Raw genomic sequence first — 22,404 nt, 5'->3', positions numbered from 1 at the left:
CCCCCAATCTATCAATCTTTCAAATCACCTGTCTAAGCAAACACAAAATTCAGATGAAATTCATGCATCCACAAGAGTAAAAATATTTCAATTTTTAAAACATGGTTTGGCCTTAAATGGATTCCAGAAAAGCATAAAACTCAGCACTTTGATAAGTTGTTTAGGTTTCTGCTCTGAATTTTAATACCAGTTTTTAAGTCAGTGGAATTGCAGAAAGTACAAGAATGGGTAGAACTGAAAGCATTTTGTTGCATTTTTCAAGGGATCAACAGATGAATGTGAAACGCCAATTCAGGTGTTGGATAACAACTTATGCAATACACTTTACTAGAGTTTCCCCAGTTTTTTTTTAAATGCAAGTACTTATCTCAAGTACACGCATCACTAGATACATCAATCCAGATGAACAAGAAATTGCATCCCTTGGCCCATTTTTACCCTATGCCAAATTTTATTTACCACTTTAATTAAGTGAAAAGGTATACTCAGCCTCGGGTAAAACAAGGTACCCATTCACTACTGCATATTTTGCTTGATTATCCAAGACCAATATCAAATTTTATTTAAAGCATCCAAAGCAAATAAATCTTCCAATATGACAATAACATGATAGGTAATGAAATTTTTGAGGACGGCAACACAATGGTGCAACAAAATTAAATATAAAATGCTACTTATAATTAATTTGCAAAAAAATGCTGATTTTTCTTAAATCTTGTATTATTCAGTTATGTTAATAAGAATTGGCTAGTTGAAAAATAAGTAAAATTTCTAAATATTCTGTGAAACTCTCCAGAGATAATTTTACTGTTTATGTCACTAATTATAACAAGGAAAAAAAGGGGAAATTGAGCATGTTGTTATGAATCTAACAAATTTAGGAGCAATATCCTTTTATAATGTGCACACATGCAACAGTTCAAGATCCAAACTAAAGAAAATAATTAAAATTAGTATAATCCCACAGCATGTGAAAAATTAAAATAAAAATTGTGGTTCAGTTATCAAATCAAGGATCCAGCTAACAACTGATAAAAGAATAGTAAAAATCCGTCTAGAGTTTTGGACAATAGTTTGAAAGCCAAACACTCGACAAAAGCAAGAGTTACATTTTCTCTTAGTACTTACACTAAAAGCATCTCGACGAATTCCTTTATGGTTTCTCAGCCAAGATCGACTGAGTTCATTCAATTCAGGGATTGGCTGGACTTTCAATCTCACGGTGTCTCCAGACTGACGAATCATTTCAACTATCTCATCCCGTGACTTATTTTCAACATTTTTACTGTTAATTTCAACTAGTCTGTCACCAGGCACCAGACCCAATGCTAGATCTTTAGTACCAGCGCCAGGCTCTGCAAAATGAACCATCCTGCGGTACACTTGTCCATCAGGTCCTCTGTCCAGCATAGTTGTTCTCCGCAAAGAAAAACCAAAGTCTCCTGTATTTCTCCTCTGCAATACAAGTTCTCTCGGTTCTATAGGCAAAGGTGGCATCACAGGTGGTAACTTCAAATCAGCTGCAAAACGTTTATCCACAACTTCTGGTATTTGAATATCAGGGATTTCCATCAATGTATTTGATGAATTTCTAGGCATTTCTTCCAGATACTCAAGAAGAAGGTTTTCATTTCTCATTTCAACTTGAGGTGAGGGAGTTGCCGAGTTTTCTGATGGAGTTGATATTTCTGATGTTGTCTCTTCTCGATTCTTTTGTGAAAAAGAGAATCTTTTCACTAACTGGACTGAATTCTGTTTAGCAAGAGAGCCAAATAGAGCAGCTCGCTGAAGTACTGATCCTTTCAAACTACTGTCATCGATTTTGAGGTCATCACTGGAACTGGCAGTACTTAACTGCTCAGAATCAAAAATCATGCTTCCTCTATTACTAACCGTGTCTGAATCAATATCAGTAAGATTGAGATCTGAACTGCTGGCTACTTTTATTGGGATAGGAGCTGATATTTCCAGTTTGGTTTTTGACTCACGCTTTGAAGATCGATTCAAATTAAAAAGTCCTCTACGAAGACCAACTTCCTCAAGGCTTTTCAATTCTGATGCTGACATTTTCTCCCGCTTTTCCTTCTTTTCTTTCCTGTCCTTTTTATCTTTGTCTTTTTTAATTAAGTTAAACATTTTAAAAGTTTTAATTTTGGGTGCCTTTTGTTAAATAATAAAGAATGAATAAAGAATGAATCTTTTGAATGGTCCAGCTGAATTCAAAGAGAGTAACTTTTCTTCATAATCTGGTATGAGGAGTTAGAGTGTTGTGTATCTGAAATGACATCAAAATGATAGTTACGATCAAAATACAAATATCAAACAGTATAATCATAATATTCATTTTCCCAAACTGCCATATTTTAATTATTTAAAAATATCTTCCATTAACTTCCTAAAAAACAAATTTGGTGTACAGGTTAATCAAAGCAGAACTGCGTTGCCCATCCTAAACAGTTCTTAGATAACACCTAGTCTGCACTGAGTTAGGACAATCCTAAGCAGGGTACTGTTAGAAATGGCTGGTGGCCATGATAATGGAAGAAAGGAATAAACTGAACTATTCCTAAATCTTGATGGAAACAGTGTTTTAATGATTCTTCACCAAAGAGTAACAAACCTGAGGCTTGGCAAAGAATTAGAAAGCAAAAACAAATGATGTCATTATTGACACAAATAGATGATGAGAAAATTGACAAGAAATATAAAGGTCAAATAAATTACCAAAGTACATATATGTCACCATATACAACCCTGAGATTCGTTATTTTGTGAGCACACACAGCAAATCCAGAAAAAAACAATGGAAGACCACACCCAATAGGATAGACAACAAATTTGCATACGACAACTAAGTGTGCAAATATAAAAGAAAAATAAATAAATAAATAAGCAAACAAGCAATGACTTTCAAGAACACGAGATGAAGAGTCCTTGAAAATTAGTCCATAGGTTGTGAGAACAGTTCAGTGATGGGGAGAGTGAAGTTGAGTGAGGTTATCCCCACTGGTTCAAGAGCCTGATGGTTGAGGGGTATTAACTGTTTCTGAACCTGGTGATGTGGGTCCTGAGGTTCCTGTACCTTTTTCCTGATGACAGCAGTGAGAAGAGAGCATGTCCTGGGTGGTGGGAATCCCTGATGATGGATGCTGCTTTCCTGTGACAGCATTTCATATAAATGTGCTCAATGGTGGGAAGGGCTTTACCCATGATGGATTGGACCATATCCACTACTTCTTATATGACTTTACATTGTAAAGAAAGTAAAACAATCAAAACCAGAGAAATCTAGTTTTAAAAGAACCAGAGGCTAAAGAAGTGAATATTTTGGTGATAACCTTCTCAAATTTCATAAATTTCGGAACAGCTTCAACAGATTGGAAGACATTCAAATATTACACAACTATTTAGGAAATAAAAGAATACAACAGCAAAACTGACCTGGCATTAGATGTTCACAAACTTTAGCGCCCCCCGCCCCCATATACAGTTTCTGCTTTAAAATTCTTTCCCAATCCATAATGTCATAAATTTGAAAAATTAAAGTTAACATGGTTTTCTAAAGAGAAAGAGTTTTCTGGCAGATGCGATTAGCAAGTTAGAATAGCGGTGACCAGTAGGTGTTTTACATTAGAGGCTTTTTTTAAAAGAAGGCATTTCTTAAGAGACCATAATTGGTTCATGGGTTGTGGGCAGAAGGGAGAGTACACAAACATTTAGTATGGGTGGAAGATCAGTTATAGGACAATAAACAGATATATAATTCAAGCTCATGGCTTGTTTCTACTGAAATGTTTGTTGCAGGAATCACTACTAGCTCCTCAGCTATTTCACAATCAGCTTTACTTTCACTGATGTGTTAAGAAATTTGTTGTTTGTGGCAATAACATTCAAGAAATAAAAGATTACACTAGGTTACAATGAGAAATAAAAGAAATAAATAGTGCAAGACAGGACTAGTGAGGTGGTGTTCACAGACATCCCACCCTGCAAAAACTCATTTCAGGGAGGTCGGACCACCATTTCGGGGAGGTAGCACCTCCGCTCCCTGGAACCCCATATTCCCCCCCTCCCCCGGTCGACCTCCAAGGGTGAATGTAATACTTTGTTTAGTGATTTTGTCTAATCTGTAAACCAAGTTGGGTATATGCAGAAAATGTGACATTAAAATATGTACTTATATTATCATGTTTATTCTATTACAACTTTAAGCAAGTCTACAGGGAGTTTGGCTTCATCACGTAGGACAGGGGTCCCCAACCTTTTTTGCACTGCGTACCGATTTAATATTGATAATATTCTTGCAGACCAGCCGACCCGGTGGGGGGGGGGGGGGGGTTGTTAATCACGACCGAAATATAGGTGATAAGTCAACTATGAGTCACTTATAAGTGGCTAATACACTCAATTTCGTTTCTAAAAGGGTTTATCTAACGAATTTAATATTAAACACACAGCGCATATTTTCCTCGCATGAAAATAGTGATCAGTCAATTATAAGTCAATAGCATCATAACATTTTAAGTAACATTTGGATATTAAACACACAGCGCATATTTTCCCCATATGAACGTATAAAAATCATTTCAACACACCAATATCGCTGAATCAGTGGGAGCCCTGGGCTTGTTTCCCTGCAACAAGACGGTCCTATCGAGGGGTGATGGGAGACAGTGATACTCGAAGGGGGTTCCTTATGTCCAGTCTATTCTGCAATTTTGTTTTCATTGCATTCAATGCAGAAAACTCCGCTTCGCAGCGATACGATGTTGGAAGTGGAAGCAACATTTTCAGTGCTTTCGTGGCCTTGACTTTGATCCAGAATGCCAGCAGAGATGTTATGTCAAATATACTTTTCAGCCCACCGTCATTTGCAAGCTCGAGGAGTTGATCTCCTCCCGCGCTGACATGGATGACGCGCGGGTAATGACCTCACATGCGTTCAAGCTCAACAGTGCATGACAGGGAATGAGGAAAGGTGCAGCTGACTCATATCGTTTCCTCGCGGCCCGGTGGTTGGGGACCACTCTTAGCACGAAGCGAGACCAATCAGGATACCCACTCTCCCTCTCCCTTTCTTTCTTAAAAAAAAAAATCGATTTCCGTGATATTGTATATAATTTCTGGGCAGCAGGGAGCCACTATCGATATGCAGGAGACTCCCGGAACTTCCTGGAGAGGTGGGATGGCTGTGTTCATGCAACATTCAGAAATCTAATGGGAAAGATGTTAAAATTGTTGGATGTGCGACTTCATGCTCCTGTACCTCCGGTCTGATGGCAGGAATGAGAAGATGATCCATATAGTTAGGGTCCTTAATGATGGGTGCCACCTTCTTGAAGCACCAACTTTTGAAGATTTCTGACATGATGGGGAAGCTTGTATCTATCCTGGTGGTGATGGCCTAGTCTACAACCTTCTGCAGTTTTTTTTGATCCTGTACATTGGAACCTCCATACCAGGCGGTCAAGCAGCCAGTCAGAATAGTACACCTGTAGAAACTTCCTGAAGATTTTGGTGATGGCGTCAATGAACCATGGCGGTGTGCTGTGGGCTGCAGACAATATAGCTTCTAAATATAGTTTTAAATATACCTCTTTTGAATTACTTTCTCTGCAATCTGCAGCATGTAATTTCCCTCTAAGCAACATACTTTTAAATCAACTTAATGATCTACAGATTTCACGATTGTCTAAAGTTTTCAACGACACCTTTAAACAGACAAAAGTTCATTGCCATGACCATAAGTGGGAAGAAGGGGGACTCCAAGCCAGGCTGTAACAAGGCTCACTCCACCCAGCACCTTGTGAGCAACATGCAGTCGCTGGAGTACAAAGTTCGGGACCTGTGGGCAAGGTTGCTTTTTTGAGGGAAATGAGAGACTGTTGCATTCTATATATATCTAAACAAGAGCTGGCCATCTCCCAGCACGCCAGATACAGCAATAAAACAGAAGGCTTCTCGATTTTCTGTAAGGACCGAAGGCAAAAGGTAGAGCTGTGTATTTCATGATAAACTCTCAGTGACAGTTTTGTCAAACTCATGTTCCCCCGACCCTGAAGACCTAATGGTCAAATGCCCTCTATTTTATTTACCTCAGGAGTTCTCCTCCATAATCCTGACTGAAGTTTGCACACTACCACCAGCTGACTATAATCAGGCACTTGAGATACTGCACGATGCTGTTTCCAAACAAAAAACAGTCCATCCCAACACATTTCTGATTGTAGTTAGGTGCTTCAACCAAGCGTGTTTGAAGAAAACCCTACCAATTACCATCAGCATATAATCTGTACCACCAGAGGTCCCAAAACACTAGACCACTGCTATACTAAGATGAGGAATGCCAACCATTCCATGCCCAGGCCGCATACTGGTAAATTGGATTACTTAGCTGTCCTTCTCCTACCTGCTTACAAGCAGCGGCTAAAGAGCAAAGTTCCAGAAATCAGAACAACAAAGAGATGGTCAAGGGAGGTAGAGGAATGGTTACGGGATTGCTTCAAGACAGTGGACTGAGCAACGTTCAAGGACTCATCAGCGGATCTGGATGACTACACCATGGCTGTAATGGACTTCATTACAAAGTTGTAGACGAGTGTGTCCCCACAAAATCATTCAGTCTTCCCCAATCAGAAGCCTTGGATGAACCATGAGATCTGCAATCTGCTGAGAGCCAGATCAACGGCATTCAGATTTGGTGACCAAGAAAGTTACAAGAGGTCCAAGTACAATCTCCAGATAGCCATCTCTTGGGGATGTGGCAATTCTGGACTAAACTTGAATCAACAAAGTATGCACAACAGTGTTGGCACAGCTTGAATACTGCCACCTCTTATAAAGTGAAATCAAACAACATAGGTGACAGCAGGGCTTCACTTCCAGATGAGTTCAATGCTTTATAGGGCTTGTTTTGGAGGAACCATAACGAACTCCCACTGCCCCCAATAATCCTGTGATTTCAGTCTCCGGGGCCAACACGTGACAGCTTACAGGAGGATGAACCCATGAAAAGAATCTGGCCCAGCCAGAGTACCTGGCCAAATACCAAAGACCTGTGCTGATCAACTGATTGGAGTGTTCACTGAGGTCTTCAACCTCTTGCTTCAAGCAGGCTCCAATTATACTAGTGCCAAAGAATGACATGGTGACCAGCCTCAACGATAGTCATCCAGTAGAACTTACATCCACAGTAATGAAGTGTTTTGAGAGTTTGATGATGAAACTTATGAACTCCCGCCTGAGAAGTGACCTAGATCTGCTCCAATTTGCCTACTAGGGCAACAGGTTCATAGCAGATTGCCATCTCATTAGCACTTATTCAACCCTGGAACATCTGCACAGCAAAGATATACACATATCAGCATGTACTTTATCAACTACAGCTCAGCATTGAATACCTTCATCCCCTGAAAACTAATCAATAAGCTCCTAGACCTTGGCCTCAATACATCCTTGTGGCCTAGTCCATCACAGATAAAGCCCTCCCCACCACTGAAAATATCTACATGAAACCCTATAACAGGAAAACAGCATCCATCATCAGCGACCCCCACCATCCAGGATACGCTCCCTTCTCGCTGCTGCTATCGGGAAGAAGATTCAGTTGCCTCAGGACTCACACTAACAGGTTCAGGAACAGTTACTACCTCTCAACCAATAGGCTGTTGAACCAAAGGGGATAATTTCATTCAACTTCACTAGCCCCATCATTAAAATGATCCCACAACCAATGGACTCACTCTCAAGGACTCTTCATCTTGTGTTCTCAATACATTGCTTATTACTATTTCATTCTTTTTGTATTTGCACAGTTTATTGTCTTTTGCACACTGGATGAATGGCCACATTGGTGCAGTCTTTCATTGATACTGTTCTGGTTATTATTCTACAGATTAATTGAGTATGCTCATGAGAAAATGAATTTCAAGGTTTTATATAGTGACATATATGTACTTTGACAATAAATTTTCCCTGAACTTTGACATACCAAATCTCCTCAATATCCCAATGAAGTAGAGCCACTGGTGTGCCTTCTTCATAATTATATCAGTATGTTGGGCCCAAGATAAATCCTCTGAGATGTGGACACCCAGGAATTTGAAGCTGCTCACTCTTTCCATTGCTGACCCCTCAATGAGGACTGTTATGTGTTCTCTCAACTACTCCTCCCTGAAGTCCACCATCTATTCCTTAGTCTTAGTGACATTGAGTGTAAGGTGGTTGTTGTGGCAACACGACTCAACCAACTAATCTATCTCACTCTTCGTCACATTCTGAAACTCTGCCAACAACAGTGTCATTGGCAAATTTATAGATGGTGTTTCAGCTGTGCCTAGCCACACAGCCACGAAGGTAGAGAGAATAGAAAAACCCTGATGAAGGGTCTCAACCCGAAACACTGACTGTTTATTCCCTTCCATAGATGCTGATTCATTTGCTGAGTTCCCCCAGCACCTTGTGTTGCTCAAGATTTCCAGCATCTGCATAACCTGTACTGTCCTACTGTGCTAGTTCATATGATGCAAAACACAAACATCATATACAATAATTAATTAGGAAGATATTTAATATGTTACCTTTTATTGTAAGCTAACAGGAATCGGAGGGCCAGGAAGAAGTGGTGAGATTGTCCAGTTTTGGTGACAGTTCATTGGGAACAATGCCTGCATTTCTCATGTCTATACACATTTGCTCTGGAGTCACTGCTGCATTGATTCAATTAATTAATTCCTAAAAATAAATTCCTAAGAACAATGCAATGTCATAAAGACACTTGAGGCTCGATGAAAGTTCACAAGAGACAAAAGGGAGCATCTCTGATTATGAGACAGGATTAGAAAAACTTGGGCTTTTTCATCCAGGGAAGGGTGCAACACATATCACCTCAGATGCATACAAGATTATTTAAAAAGGAGAAAGGAAATAGACAATCAGGTAATATAAATCAGAGTACATGCAAACCAGTAAAGAGAAAATATAATACATATCAGAAAATTCTTCATGAAAGGATTAATGCATTTACAGTAGCAGAGTGATTCTGATATATGAGCATTGTGATTAATCAAATAGGCCAAAACACTGATTCAGATCACCATGCATCTGAGAAATTTAAATTAAGATGATAAACCTATAATTTAAGAAAACCCTAACACAAAAAACTCTGAAAATCTGCAGCCATATTGCTTGCCTGGTGGGTAGCACAGTACTGTAGTGATTAGCATAACATTACTAAAGCACCAGCGACTTGGGTTCAATTCCATTGCTGTCTATAATCACGATCAAGTTTATTATCACTGACATTCAGTATGCCATAAAATTTGTTGTTTTGCAAAAGCAGTAGAGTATGTAAAAAAAATTACAAGTTACAATAAGAAATAAAATAAATAGAGTGCAGAAGAGCAATAGTGAGGTAGTGTTCATGGACCATCAGAAATTTGATGGTGGAGAGGAAAATGCTTTTCCTAAAACATTAAGTGTACTTTCTTCCCAAGACCGCGCAGGTTTCCTCTGAGTACTCCAGTTTCCTCTCACATTCCAAAGACACACATGCTGACTACCTCCAGCACATTCTTCGACTTGGTTGACTGTTGACACAAATGATGCATTTCATTGTATCTTTCAATATATTAATGTGCATTTGACAAATCAAGCTCATCTTTAATCCTCAAGAAATCTTTCTATTTTCCACATTCAGTTTAAACTTACCTGTTCATGTATTATGCCACTGTGGAATATACTATAAGTGAATTGAAAGTAGGTTGGAATATTAATCTGGCATCAAAGTCTCTGTGTTACCAAGTTATCGGAGTTTTTCTGCACCAAGAACCCTTAACCACTTCCTGAAATGGTGCGAAGAGGGACCAACTATGGGTCAACAGCAAATGCTGACTATGGCAATAACATCCAATACACTAAATAGTTGAACCAAAATATGCCTAGTGGCCTTCCTCTGTCCTATAAACTAGTGATCCCCAACCACCGGGCCGCAAAGCATGTGCTACCAGGCCACAAGGAAACGATATGATTTGGTGATATGAAACGATATGTGTCAGCTGCATCTTTCCTCATTCCCTGTCATGCACTGTTGAACTTGAACACCCCCCCCCCCCAACTGGCGGTCCACAAGAATATTGTCAACAACAAACCGGTCTGCGGTGCAAAAAAGGTTGGGGACCCCTGCTAACATAATTGGGTGGATGAAAGCCTGCTCAGAAGAGTACTGCTCTCTTTCTGTAAATAAGGTACTGCATAACAAAATTTTAAAACATGCTCTTGTCAGCCTTCATTTTGATTATAGCATTTGTAAAAGGGTTAATAAATATATAGCAATTGAGATGTATCAGAAAATCCAAAAATATTAGAAGTCATTAACTCACCAGCTCCTAAGCTAGCATCATAAATTGATATTGACAAAACAAAACGAAGCAGAATGATAATTTTTTTCCTAAATCAAGATCTCTGGTAGAAATATTATTTTATCCTGATATCCAGATGATGCAATGTTCATTAAACAGGCAGCATAAAATTTTAATTTGTCTATTGTTTGACCTATTTTCATATTGTTTATTTTTGATACTGTACTTGGCTTAATCAATCTATTACCTCTGATCGTCATCCAGAAACAAACGAAACCTTTCACAATAGATTTATAAATTCTAAACATAAGTGTTACTTTAACAAGATGTAAATGGTACCAATCCACACATCACAAAAGATGCAGATTTCTGTAATTTCAGATTTCATGTCTTTCAGCAATTAGGAGCTGAAAGTCATAATTAATTGACCTACAATTTATAAAACAAATAGCAAGTCTTATAATGTTAGTATCACATTGTACAGTTGTGCACAGCTAGAAAGAACATAATGCAATTTGCAGTGAAGTTACCAAACAAAAAATATTCTCCTCTTGAGACTAATTCTGCACTAAATGGCAGCAATTCATCATACAACTTAATAAAATAGAAGTAAAACAAATTCTGATTTTAACTATCTCCTGCCTTTATTAGAGAACTAAAATCCCTGTATCCATCTTGCACAGGTAAAGCACAACTTCCAACATTAACCCAGAAAAATGCAAAAGATCCACAACATTTAAGTCACATATCAGAATTTTTTGCAAGTTTCAGGTTCATACAATTTAAAAGGTTATAGCTGCAGCCTAACTGGAATGAGAGATACAGTTTGTTTCACACTGAAAGCTTAATGCTTACCCACTTTATGCAACAGCATTACATTAGTGGCAATTTTATACTCATTTTGCACCACACTGAGCTACAACATATTTAGTTTCACAGATGGCCAATAAAAACAAATATTACCTGTGATAGCACATTATTTAGGTCCATTTAGGTTTTTGCCATTATGCATGCTATATCAGTTTCATAGGGAAATTACCACATTGTAACGTTGTGCATAGTTCCCTTAATCTTGGGCAATCCACAATCAGATCGGCAATATTCGATTTAGGTAACAAAAAAGTATTCTAAGTAACTGAAGCTATGGGGTCTTAATGTATATTAATCGTTTTCACAATATATGGTGAAGATTCAGAAGTCAGTATGTTTAAATGAGTGACTTCAGTGAACAGCTTACCAGATTTCAAAAAAGTGACTGCCTGTTCATAAATATTCTAAATTAAAGCAATTCAACACTTATGTACAGTAAAATCCCATGAAAAGCAGAAACTATCATGACCCCCACTAAATCTTGAAAGAATATAGATAAACTTCTTGCTCTTCTATTAGCACAATGGAATCTGGTTATTTGAAGATATAAAGATGACCCAAGCCCTTATGGCTTCCAAAGTAACCACAATAATGGAATATTCCTTCACTGCTGTGGTTTAAATAAAGAGCATAATGCCAAAGGAATAACATCTATATTTTCTAACAAAAGGAGATTATCAACCTAACCAGACCATCATAAATTATATACTATGTTATCTCAAACCACAAACATCCTCATGAATACCGTGACTCCACTTCTAGCTCCTTAAAATCGCTCATTTAATGTAGGAATTATAATGACTGCACTCTGGTGCCCTTTATCTTTAACACAAAAACATAGTCTTGATTGTTTACTTTTCCATTCCGACCTCAAATCAGAAAGATGTACAGGAATCCAAATAATTCAACTGTGAACCTCCCCTTCTCCATAGTACATGGAATATAACTATGCTATGTCATCACATCATACTCAAGTCCTTTCTTTAATTGAGATAATAAAATAGAACTATTTAACCAGGACTGTTTAACATTAAGGCAAAAAAAAATTTAAAATTCTATAAACATAAATAATTAATTATATCAAAAGCTCTTGAAAACTTGCTGCGTTGTAACCAGTACTTAAATTACTAATATTCTTTACTAAAGCAGGTCCAAATATAAATTTTCTTAGCAAGACAGATGCCCCAATTGTCTGCAACTTAATTATTGATAGACTAAGAAGAACAGGGGACCACATAAATCTGGAAATCCGCTCCCACTAAGTGCTATATGAAAAAAAATCAAGTCCTCCTCATTTCTCATTAAAATGAAATGTTAATTCAGCTATTCATTTCGATGTTTTATAATTGTGAAATATTACTAGTGTTTAGTTTATTAAAAGTATTTTTTTAAGATTTAGTTTCTCAAAATTATGACTTAACAAATGAGAATTCTTGTACTCAGTGCAAGTGAATTAAAGTGCACTACTAAATATTGTAAAATAATTTTGACATTACAGCTTCTTTTTCACTTACAGCAATGACATCTGTGTCTTCTGCATTATTGGAAACTGATGAATAGTAAATTTAATCTGCCAACATAACAGCTAATATTATCTGTTCTATTCGCAGGTTAAACTTTATCAGTTTCCTTATCAATACAAGTACTTGTAAGGTACTGCAAATATTTGAATAATTCTCATATGCCTTTCCAAGCTAGTATTACACCTAATCAGTAAATAGATGAAAATGATACAACGGGTTATTTAGCTACAATGTGTCAAGAGCAAAATAAATTCCGAGTTTGTTAAAAATATAGAAGGATGTTACTGAAGTTTTCCCAAGACAATGCTAACATCAAGGTTTAATCTAGGTTTTCGATTTCCTCAAAGAAAATAATAATAAAATATTAAAACACCGTCGTCAGTAAAAGTTGCCACGAATTATTGCAACAATTCAATTTCCATAAGAATTGGCGTTCCAAAAACTGCTGTAACAAGGTGAGTCGGATTGCGTGGAGCGTTACTTTAAAGGGCAAGTCCTGCTTACACCTACCTTGTGAAATTCACATTCCCAGCTGTAAGGTAGGCCAGAGCTGTAGGTACCGAGCTTGGCCTACAGTGCAAAATCAGCGATACATTCCTGAAACAATAGAGGGAAGGGGACGGAAAATAAAACCTCGGCGCAGAAGAAAGCCCTCTGGGTTAAAGCTCGTTCGTTCACTCAGACGGTGCTTTAATTTCCTTTCTGGAGATGGATCTCAGCTTCATCAGTGTCTGTCTCCTTTTCTTTCCCCCTCCTCCTGGAAATGCCTAGCATTCGTTTCCCGAAACCACCAACTTCCCTCCTTCCCCCCACACACACAAAAGATAAAACACAGGCTGAGGAAAGCAACAATGAAGAATGAGATCGGCAGGCTGTTTGTTATCTAAGCTTTAAAATAAAGCGATTGGGGGTGAAGGTACTCACCAACAGGAGCGGTGGCGGAGGCGGCAGCGGCGGCAGCGGTGGCGCGCATTACTTGTAGGAGGCGCTCCACGGCCACGGCCGTTGACAGCCCGAGCTCCGGCTCCCTCCCGCGCCGCGGTCGCGCGCGGTTAAAATGGCGCTGCGCGCGTGTGCTCGCGCCAGGTGCTGCGAGGGCGGACGAGATGGGGCGGCTGGCAGGCGCGCACCGAGCGCACACGCCGCAGCCTGGAGAGCGTCCGCCAGTCTGTGTCACCTCCTTCGAGGCTGTCAGTTTGCTTTCGGGCAATTGGCCCGTGGCCGACGGAGGCACAGAAATGCGCTTCTAATAGTTCTAATTGCTGCAACGGCAAGGAAAAATACGTGCAGAGGGGTTTTGGAAAGGATCAGCTGAGCAATGCTTTACACTTCCATTTGCCACAGAACTGTCAGTTGGCGCTCTGAGCCCCACAGGTTCAAACGGGACGATCGCAGCATCAAGACACCCTCAGTGTGATTTTATAGCAAGTCTCTCGGAGGCGATGCATTTATGTGTTGAAGTTCTTCAAAGGGAAAAACTTCAACATTACAACTAGACATCGATTAATTTGCAATTTTCCACAAAGAAATTTGAGAACCCACTGAAGTAATATTTGGCAAGTCATAAGTTGTATTTTACTAAATCTGAGCCACTAAATACATATAGTATTTGACAGTGAAATAGAAGCAGGGATATGCTATTCAGGATGATCATGGTAACTTCAGCCATCTCCAACAGGATCCTACCACTAAGCACACCATTCCCTCCTCCATCTTCGACCTTCCCCTCCTCCCCAGCTCCCTATGTGGCTCCCTTGTCTGCTAGTCTCTCCCCGTTGATTTCCCTATTGGCATTTATCCCTGCAAGTGTGACAAGTGCTGCACCTGCCCCTACACCTCCTACACTGCCACCTGGGACTCCAAATAGTCCTTCCAGGTGAAGTGACACTTCACCTGCAACTCTGTTGGGGTCATCTACCTACCATATCCAGAGCTCCCAGTGCAGCCTTCCCTACATTAGTGAGACCAGATGCATATTGGGGGACCACTTCGTCGAGCACCTTCGTTACATCTGCCACAAATGACATGATCTCCCAGTGGCTACTCTTCAATTTGACTTCCCATTCCCATTTTGACATGTCTGTCCATAGCCTCCTATATTGCGATGATGAGGCCAAGCTCAGGCTGGAGGATCTATCACTCAATAGATGCAGCCTGACCAGCTGAGTTCCTCCAGCATTTTGTGTGTGTTATTTCAGGCTGGAAGAGCAACACCTCATATTTCATCTGGGTAACCTCTAGCCTGAGAGGGGTCATTCCTCCCCCACACTCCCCGCCCCCCCCCATTTTCCGTTCCTCATTCTGTTTACCCACTCTCACCTCTTCTTCTACTTACCTGCCTATCACCTCTCTCTGGTTCGCCTCCTCCGTCCCTTTCTTCCATGGTCCAGAAACAGAATCAAGTTTATTATCACTGACATTTTTTAATTTATTCATTTACGGGATGTGGGCATCGCCAGCTAAGCCAGCATTTATTCCCCTTCCCTAGTTGACTTTGAGAAGGTGTTGATGAGCTGCCTTCTTGAACCACTGCAGTCCCTGAGGTGTAGGTACACCAACAGTGCTGTTAGGGAGGGAATTCCATGATTTTGGCCCAGCGACAATGAAGGAACAGCGATATGTTTCCAAGTCAGGATGGTGAGAAACTTGGAGGGGGATTTCCAAGTGGTGGTGTTCCCAAGCATCTGCTGTTCTCATCCTTCTAGATGGTAATGGGGCTGGAGGTGCTACCTTAGGAACTTTGGTGTGTTGTTGCAGTACATCTTGCAGATAGTACATACTGCTGCAACTGTTCATTGATGGTGGAGGGATTGGATGCTTGTGGAAGGGGTACCAATCAAGTGGGCTGCCTTGTCCTGGATGGTGTCAAGTTTCTTGAGTGTTGATGGAGCTGCACTCATCCAGGTGAGTGGTGAGTATTCCATTACACTCCCGACCTGAGCCTTGTAGACAGTGGACAGGCTTTGGTCATGAAATTTGTTGTTCTGAGCCAGAAGTACAATGCAATACATATAATATAGTACAAATTATAATAAGAAATATGAAATATATAAATACATCCACTGTCTTCCTCTTCTTCCTCTTCTACAGCACTTTACCTTTTCCACCTACCTCCTCCCAACTTCTTAATTCACCCCCTCCCCCAAACACTCACCGTCCCCTTCACCTGATCTCACCTATCACCTATCAGCTTGTACTCCTTCCCCTTCACCACCTTCTCATTTGAGGTTCTGCCCCTTTCTTTCCAGTCCAGATGAAGGGTCTCAGCCTGACACATCAACCGTTTACTCCCTTCCAGAGATGCTACCTGACTTTCTGAGTTCCTGCAGATTTTGTGTGTTGATCAGAATAAAATGATGTCTCTTTAAAACACAGAACAGGAGGAATTACTTCAACCAAAGGGCGGTGACTCTGTGGAATTTGTTGCCACAGAGAGAAGTGGAGGCCAAGTCATTGGGTGTACTTAAGGCAGTGATTGATAGGGTCTTGATAGGAAAATGGGTTAAGGGTTAAGGGGAGAAGGCAAGAGAATGAGGTTTTTAAAAATCAGTAATAACTCAATGGCAGAGCAAACTTGATAAGCCGAATAACCCAATTCTGCTCCAGTATCTTATGGTAAATCAATAATACAAATTGTAAGCAACAGGAGCATGAGCATCAATATCTCCATAACCACCCCCTCAACCCCAACTGGTCACAGATTCCCAACCAGAAAAAGATTCACTTTTTCTTGCCCTCTGTTTTCTGTCTCGTAAGTGTTCCTCAATCTGCATTCTACATTTATTTTATACCCCTTGTGTTGCACCTCATGCTTGGTACTAAACATCAAATTCGCCATGCTTGCTTGTTTTGCACTGGTAGGTGGTTTTTTCTATAATTGTACATGGTCTGTTCCCCACATGGCAAAATCTGATCCTAGATTTTCCCTCTATCTGATGGGTCTACCCTCTGAAGGGACTTTTGCTAGACCCTAAGGATTTGGAGCTGTTTGTCAAAGGCCTGAGTTGAATAATAATCTTGAGCAACATGATGGAATGCTGTGAATGGACCAGAATGAGCCCATTTTTGAAGCTCCTTTTAAAAAGCCCAAACTTCAAAGCCATTGCTCCAGTTTTGTTGTTTGTCAACTGCTGTGTTGTATTTCTAAATTACTCTGACATCCCAGAACATTTAAAACCTGCTAACATTGAAATAAACTGTTAAAAGTAAAATCAACTAAAACTATAAAATATGTTTAATGCTTAAAACTTAACACACAACCAACTTTCTAAAATGTTATTCTCCATTTTTTATAGTCGTATAATGCAAATTCGAAAGAATGTGCTCTTGGATCTTGCACTAGGCTAACCCTTATTGTAAATGATGGGAAATTTTAGCAACCTTCTGCTCTGCGTTTGAACCCTGTGAAAAGTAAGTGACACAATTCAGCTGGGAAATTACTGGCAGAGCTCAACAAACCAGTTTGGAATTTTATGTTCATATAAGTCAGGAAAAATACTTGCACATGCATTGAGAAACACACAATTCTAAGTATAACTACTGGAAAAACCAAGCAAAGTACAGACTAAACTTTCAGCACAGGCCTAGAAAAATTCTTGGGGATTTCCTAGATTTCCTTCCAAGTGTCTCGGCAACCTCTCCAATAGTTTTGCAACTGATAAATGAATGTTCAAAGGGAAAAAAACAATGCAAAACCTATCTTGCGGTTACTGTATATGACTATGAGCAGTTGTATGATAAGATGGACACGATCTCACAATCTACCTTGCCATGGCCTCACACCTTCTTGTCTGCTTTCATTGCACTTTCTCTGTAACTGTAACACTTCATTCTGCATTATTTTATTGCTTTCCTCTTGTACTACTTCAATGACCTGATATGATGAAATAATCTGTATGAATGGCATGTAAAACAAACTCTGGAGCAACACATACAAAATGTTGGAGGAACTCAACAGGTCAGACAGCATCTCTGAAGATCTTACCCTTCCCTTAATTTGACAAAACTCTATGTTTTGGAATTTTAGTATCATATTTTGCATTCTAATGCAATGCACAATGTTTTGGGTCTAGCAGTGATCTTTTTAACGTTCTAACATATTTACAGGGGTTCCCAACCTGGGATCCATGTACCCCTCGGTTGATGGTAGGTATCCATCGCTTAAAAAAGGTTGGGAAACCCTATTGATTAACATCATTTATGGTTTACAATAGAGTTACAGCTAATCAAAACTCATTTATTGGAATCCTTATTGGGATGAGATCTAAGCACAGGACAGGTACCACGCCACAAACAAGAATGAACACTAAAAACAAAAAAAACTACTCAGGCTACCTTTGGGTCATGGCCCAAATCATCAATTGTACTCCTTTCTGTAGATGCTGCCTGGCCTACTGAGCTCCTCCAGCATTTTGTGTATGTTGCTTTGGGACCTGGGTTTGGCAGTGGAAGGAAATCTGAAGCAACAGCAAAGCAAACAAAATTCAGGTGAGGCTCAAAAAAAGATACTTTTTCAAAATGGAAAGAAGTGAAAGTTGTTCAAAAATATGTGGGGAATCATAAATTTGCTTTCAGACACTATTAATTGGGCCACTTGATGTTCAAAGTACTTCACTGAACAGTGCATTTAATGCACAATGGTGGGCATTGTTAATGTTTTTGGTTTAGAACCAGTGAACAAAGGCAAATAAAGATTTATTTTTCATCAGTGTTCACAGCTGTGAGGCCAGCTGATCAAGCTCTAGTCACTAATGGCACAGGATGACATCCTCTGATTTCTGCCAAACATCTCTGCCTCTTTCAATGCCTTCACTCAATGAAAATGCCTAAGATATGAATTCATTATGTGTAATCATGGGAATGAACACAGATCTAATCACTCCTTAGCACATTCCATTGCATTGAATGACATAGATATTTATTTCACAATTGTGAATTTGGGTAGTGAGTCAGGCAATAATGAATGCACATTGTTTTTGCATCAGATGACACCTTACTGAATGTGAACAACACAATGTTTTCATCCTTGTCATTAAATATTTCATGATACTTCCAAAACCAGACATTTCCAATTTCTCATTGTTTTAAATTCTTAAATTTGCCAGCTTTTAATATTTATGTTCTTCTTTAAATGTTTTTGGTATTCATTTTTATCATCTAAAGAAATCTTGGGAATAGAAGAGATCATTCAAACTCAATTTTAAAAATTAATGCAATAGATCGACGACACTGACAAATCAACAACTTTATTGTTTCTTTCTTGTTGTTCTGAAAATGCATTTCAAAGCAAGTATATCTTCAGTGAGTATGAATGACTAAAACAAATCAGACTGTTGTCACTTCAACCGAACTGTGATATTCAACAGTTAGAAACTAAATTAATTTTTGTACCCTCTTCCTCCATTGTCGTGCTAAAAAAGAATGCTTTTTTATTGGTTTAATGATTACTTGCAAAACAAACACCGTGACACCAATAACTATGTATTAGCATATATAGCTTTGAGACTCTTACAATATAGAGAAATGTTGAATGATATTCTCAAGGATGAAAAATGAAACATAATTGTTTTGAAAAGATTTGAGAATCTAGCACCACGTCCAGTGGACTTAGAGGAGATTGAATAAATGTCTTCAAAATACATTTTTATTTTCTACTATTCAGGAGGTGAGCTTTGCTGGCAGGATTGACATTTATTTCCTTCCTTGAAATGGACACATGCTAATCTGTTTCAAATAACAAAAAAAAGTGGACAGATATATTACAAAACTGGAGTCTCGTACAAGTTAGACCAGGGAAAGAAGATATTTGTAATCAAGTTGACCTTTCATCATCTTTATAGTTTGTTTTTTAAAAATGTTAGATTTTTCCAGAAGTTCTCAAATTGAGATCTGAGCTCATAAATTAACAGGTCCATGTGGTACTACATCAGGCTGATCGGATGAATGGTAAATTATTGCTTCTTCTATTCATCAATACCCTGCAGCATTCTACCACACAGATCAATGCAAAAGGTTCCAAAACATTATTTTTAAATGGCAAGAGATAGCTCCTGATATTCTGATCAAACTTTCCCATTATCCCTTTGTCATTTGTGTGACTCTTGTGCATGCTATTGACTGCTGTGTTTGCCTAAGATTACAAGTGATTACATTTCAGAAGAAACACACACAAAATGCTGGAGGAAATCAGCAGGCCAGGCAGCATCTATGGAAAAGAGTAAAGTTGACGTTTCGGGCAAAAACTGTTCATCAGGACTGGAGGAAAAAAAGTTGAGGAGTAGAGTTAAAAGATGGGTGGAAGGGAGGGAGAAACACAAGGCGATATGTGAGAGCAGGAGGAGGAGGGTATCAGCCTGTGTTTCTCCCTTCCCTTCCCCCACCTTTTAACTCTACTCTTCACCTTTTTTCTCCGGTCCTGCTGAATGCTCTCGGCCCAAAACATCAATTGTTTACGCCTTTCCATAGATGCTGCCTGGCCTGCTGAATTCCTCCAGCATTTTGTGAGTATTGTTCAGACTTCCAGCATCTGCAGATTTTTCTTGTCTGTGATTACATTTTACAAGAACTTCTTTGGGCTGATTGGTTGATAATTTGAAGGAATCAAAATGAGATTCATATTTATTATCACCGACGTATGTTGTGAAATCTGTTGCTTTGCGGCAACAATACCATGTGATTCATAAAAAATAAATTATTGTAAATTACAATAAATATAAAAAGTTAAATAACTAGTGCAAAAAAGGAGGTATCTGTAAAACTGAAAATTGTTCATATTGTTCTGTATTTTCATATGTACAAATATTTTAATACACTGCAGCATAAGAAATATGAGTACAATCAGACTATACAGCTCCTGATTGAAGCTGTCCTGCAGTGAGATCAGGCTGATCTGATTCTTTAGGCATATAGATTATCTTCCTAGTGATTCCCATAACCTTTGATTACACTGTAGTGCAGAGATCAATTGATCTCAGTCTTTAATATACTTAGAAGCTCTGTACCCACAGCTTTTAGGATAGAGAATTCTAAAAATGGACTACTCTCTGAGCGACAAAACTCTTCCTCAGACTTAAGTGACCAATGGCCCCTAATTCTAGACTTTAAAATAAATTCAATAATCTTTGACAATGAATTATCAGCTGGAATGTTTTATCCGTATTCTTCCTTATTCCTATTTATTACTGATATGGGGACCTCAAACTCGATATGAAGTACATATCTTAAATGTTGATTATGAATCATGATGTTCATTCATTAAGATGAAATTATTCCCCTTTTTTAATTCATTGGGATAAAGTCACCACAGAAGTTATGCGTATTCAATGGCCACTTTATTAAGTATCTTTTTGTACCCAATTGTCTTCTGATTCTGTTGCCCATCCGCTTCAAGGTTCGATGTGCCGTGTGTTCAGAGATGCTCTACTGCACGTCAGTGCTGTAACCCATGATCATTTGAGCTACTGTCACCTTCCTGTCAGCTTGAACCAATCTGGCCATTCTCCTCTGACCTCTCATTAAGAAGGCATTTTTGCCCACAGAACAGGATGTTTTTTTTTGTTTTTGCACCATTTTCTGTAAACTCTAGAGGAAATCAGCAGTTTCTGATATATTCATACCATTCCTGTGGAACCAATAATTAATCCATGATCAAAGTCACATAGATCACAATTCTTCTCCATTTTGATGGTTGGTCTGAACAGCAGCTTCAACCTCTTGTCCATGTCTACATGCTTTTATGCATTCAGTTTCTGCCACATGATTGGCTGATTAGATATTTGCACTAATGATTTGGTACACAGGTACACAGGTACACCTAATAAAGTGGCCAGTGAGTATAGAACATAGAACTGTATGACACAGAACAGACCCTTTGGCTGACTATGTGCCAACTTAATCTATTCTGATTGGCATGCACATAGCCCATATCCATCCGTCCCCTGCCTGTTCATGTGCCTTTCTAAAGGCTTCCATGCAGCATAGAATTCCTGAAATCCACATGTAACAGACACAACCAAGGACAAGTATTGAGAGGTACTAATCTGGATTTAGTTTTAAAGAATAAAGCAGGATAGGCAGAAGGAGTTTAGAGATAATATTTATGATAGTGATCAAAATTCTGTAAGATTTAGTATACTTATGTAAAAGTAGAAAACATTCCAAATTTTACTAAAGCTAATTTTATTAGACTGATGAGTCACTGAAAATGCCAATAGGAACATTCAAGTGTTCAAGGTGAACATAATCTGATAAATTCAATAGGTCAGTACTGGCACATTTAAAGCCAGGCAGATCACAAGGTACAGTGAGAGTAAGGCAAGGCAAAACAGGGAATCACATGAACCTTATATGGAATACCAAGGAGCTGGAATGTTACGGTGAAGTTGTATAAAACAATGGTGAGGCCTAATTTGGAGTATCGTGTGCAATTCTGGTCACCTACCTACAGGAAATATATCAATAAGATTGAAAGAATGCAGAGAAAATTTATAAGAATGTTGCTGGGACTTGATGACCTGAGTTATCGGAAAAGATTGATTAGTTTAGGATTTCATTCTCTGGAGCACATGAGAATGAGGGGAGATTTAATAGAGGTATACAAAATTATGAGGGGCATAGACAGGGTAAACATCAGCTGGCTTTTTGCATTGATTTTG

General features: G+C 38.9%; 1 protein-coding gene across 5 annotated transcripts in view; it reads right to left on the bottom strand.

Moving 5' to 3' along the window:
- Window positions 1-13,815, bottom strand: part of myo18ab (myosin XVIIIA b) — a 249,946-nt gene extending 236,131 nt beyond the window's left edge. For 4 of the 5 annotated variants that reach the window (XM_063031923.1, XM_063031926.1, XM_063031928.1 and 1 more), the window contains exons 1-2: window positions 13,676-13,815; window positions 1,129-2,275 (exon numbers count right to left, since the gene is read on the bottom strand). In XM_063031923.1, the coding sequence (XP_062887993.1) occupies window positions 1,129-2,136 (1,008 nt within the window). In that variant the 5' untranslated portion in view covers window positions 2,137-2,275; window positions 13,676-13,815. Of the gene's footprint in view, window positions 1-1,128; window positions 2,276-13,261; window positions 13,463-13,675 lie in introns of those variants that run through there. The other variant, XM_063031924.1, reaches the window with a different exon arrangement.
- Window positions 13,816-22,404: the final 8,589 nt, after the last annotated feature.

This window comes from Mobula hypostoma, chromosome 23 (genome assembly GCF_963921235.1).
Source record: "Mobula hypostoma chromosome 23, sMobHyp1.1, whole genome shotgun sequence".
NCBI lineage: Eukaryota > Metazoa > Chordata > Chondrichthyes > Myliobatiformes > Myliobatidae > Mobula > Mobula hypostoma.
Note: the sequence above shows the minus strand (reverse complement) of the source record. Positions and strands in the feature narration are given on the sequence as shown.